This window comes from Microtus ochrogaster, chromosome 7, assembly GCF_000317375.1.
Source record: "Microtus ochrogaster isolate Prairie Vole_2 chromosome 7, MicOch1.0, whole genome shotgun sequence".
NCBI lineage: Eukaryota > Metazoa > Chordata > Mammalia > Rodentia > Cricetidae > Microtus > Microtus ochrogaster.
The window spans coordinates 5,642,296-5,643,668 of NC_022014.1; the positions used below are offsets into that span (position 1 = coordinate 5,642,296).

The 1,373-nt window shown below is 49.0% G+C and overlaps 1 protein-coding gene across 1 annotated transcript in view; it reads right to left on the minus strand.

The window, feature by feature from the left end:
* The window catches only part of LOC101984360 (coronin-7), a 61,520-nt gene that overhangs the window by 51,266 nt on the left and 8,881 nt on the right, over nt 1-1,373 (minus strand). The window contains exons 4-5 of the mRNA XM_013347033.2: nt 860-930; nt 289-472 (exon numbers count right to left, since the gene is read on the minus strand). Coding sequence (XP_013202487.1) covers nt 289-472; nt 860-930 — 255 coding nt within the window. The remainder of the gene's footprint in view (nt 1-288; nt 473-859; nt 931-1,373) is intronic.

Consider the following 1,373-nt stretch of genomic DNA (forward strand, 5'->3'; position numbering starts at 1 on the left):
CACAGAGAAACCCTGTCTCGAAAAAAAAAAAAAAAAAAACCAACAAAAAGAAAAACCAAAAATTAAAAAAAAAAAAGCTTTAAGATGCATACTATCTGCCTATCATACTATGGTACTTTTTTTTTTCTTTTTAGGTTTCTGGTGTGGAACCCAGAGCCTTAGGAATGCAACGCAAGCACTCATCCTTGATACATTTCCCCCCATACTACTAAAAACACCAACAAAGAAGTCAAGGGCTGTCCAGTTGGGGGCTGCCAGAGAAGGGCAGCCACTCCAGAGTGGCCGTACCTGTCAGGGGCTGCTGCTTGGCTACATCCCAGACCTTCACAGCCCTGCCAGCTGTGCTCACCAGAACACCATCTGACGTGGGATGGAACTGCAGTGCTTCTACTGCAAGCTCCTCAGGACCCAGCACCACTCCAGGCGCAGAGGGGAGGGTGTCTCCGGCGCTTGGCAGCCGCCAGAGTTTTATCTGAAAGAAAGACCAAGTTTGTGGTCCAGATGCTAGAAGCCTCACTGCTACATACAGTCAGGCCTGCCCAGAGCAATCCTGGTCTCAGCAAGCAAGGTCCCCTGCTGAGACAAGGCCAATCCATTCAAGGCATCTGACCTACTAGGGTTTGAGAGCCACACATCCCATCATGGACGGGAGGGAGCCCAGCTCAGGGAGACTAGGGTGTGATCAGAGACCAACAAGGTGCCTTGTGAGTGTTGCAGTCAAGCCTTGGAAGGACAGATCATAACAGCAGCTCTGAGCAGGTACTTGGGGCCAGCAAGGGCATGCATAGAGGTCAGGGCTCAGAGACCCCAGGGTATCGAGGGTGGGTCATAAGCAGCTCTTCTAACCAACCCCACTCACCATCCTGTCGGCTGAAGCTGAAGCCAGGAGGAAGTCATCAAATGGAGAGAAGTCCAGGTCAGTGACCAGATCTGTATGGAGGAGTAATCAGATCTGCTGAATGTCCCTTTCAGACCCAGTGAGCTCCTTCCAGAGTTTCAGCGGTGACACCTTTGCCCACATTAAGAAGCCACGCTTCCTCTGGACACTAGAGACACATATAGGTCTCTTCCTACAACACATATCCTGGTGAGTTCTTGGGCTGCTGTTTCTGTAGTCCTATTGGAACACAGCTCCACCATGCATTGGCATGCGTGTGGTCTGTGTTGCTAAGCACACACTCTACTACCATGAAGCACATGCTACCCAGAGTTAAGAAGCTGGAACAGAAACTGTGTAGTCTCTGCATCCTAAAATACACACTGCCTTGAACGTTGTAGAAAATGTCTCATGGCCCTTCTCTGCACATTAACACAGAATCACATGGTTTAGTTTAGAGTCTTTCTGACCAGTTTCTGGTTTTTTTTTTTTTTTT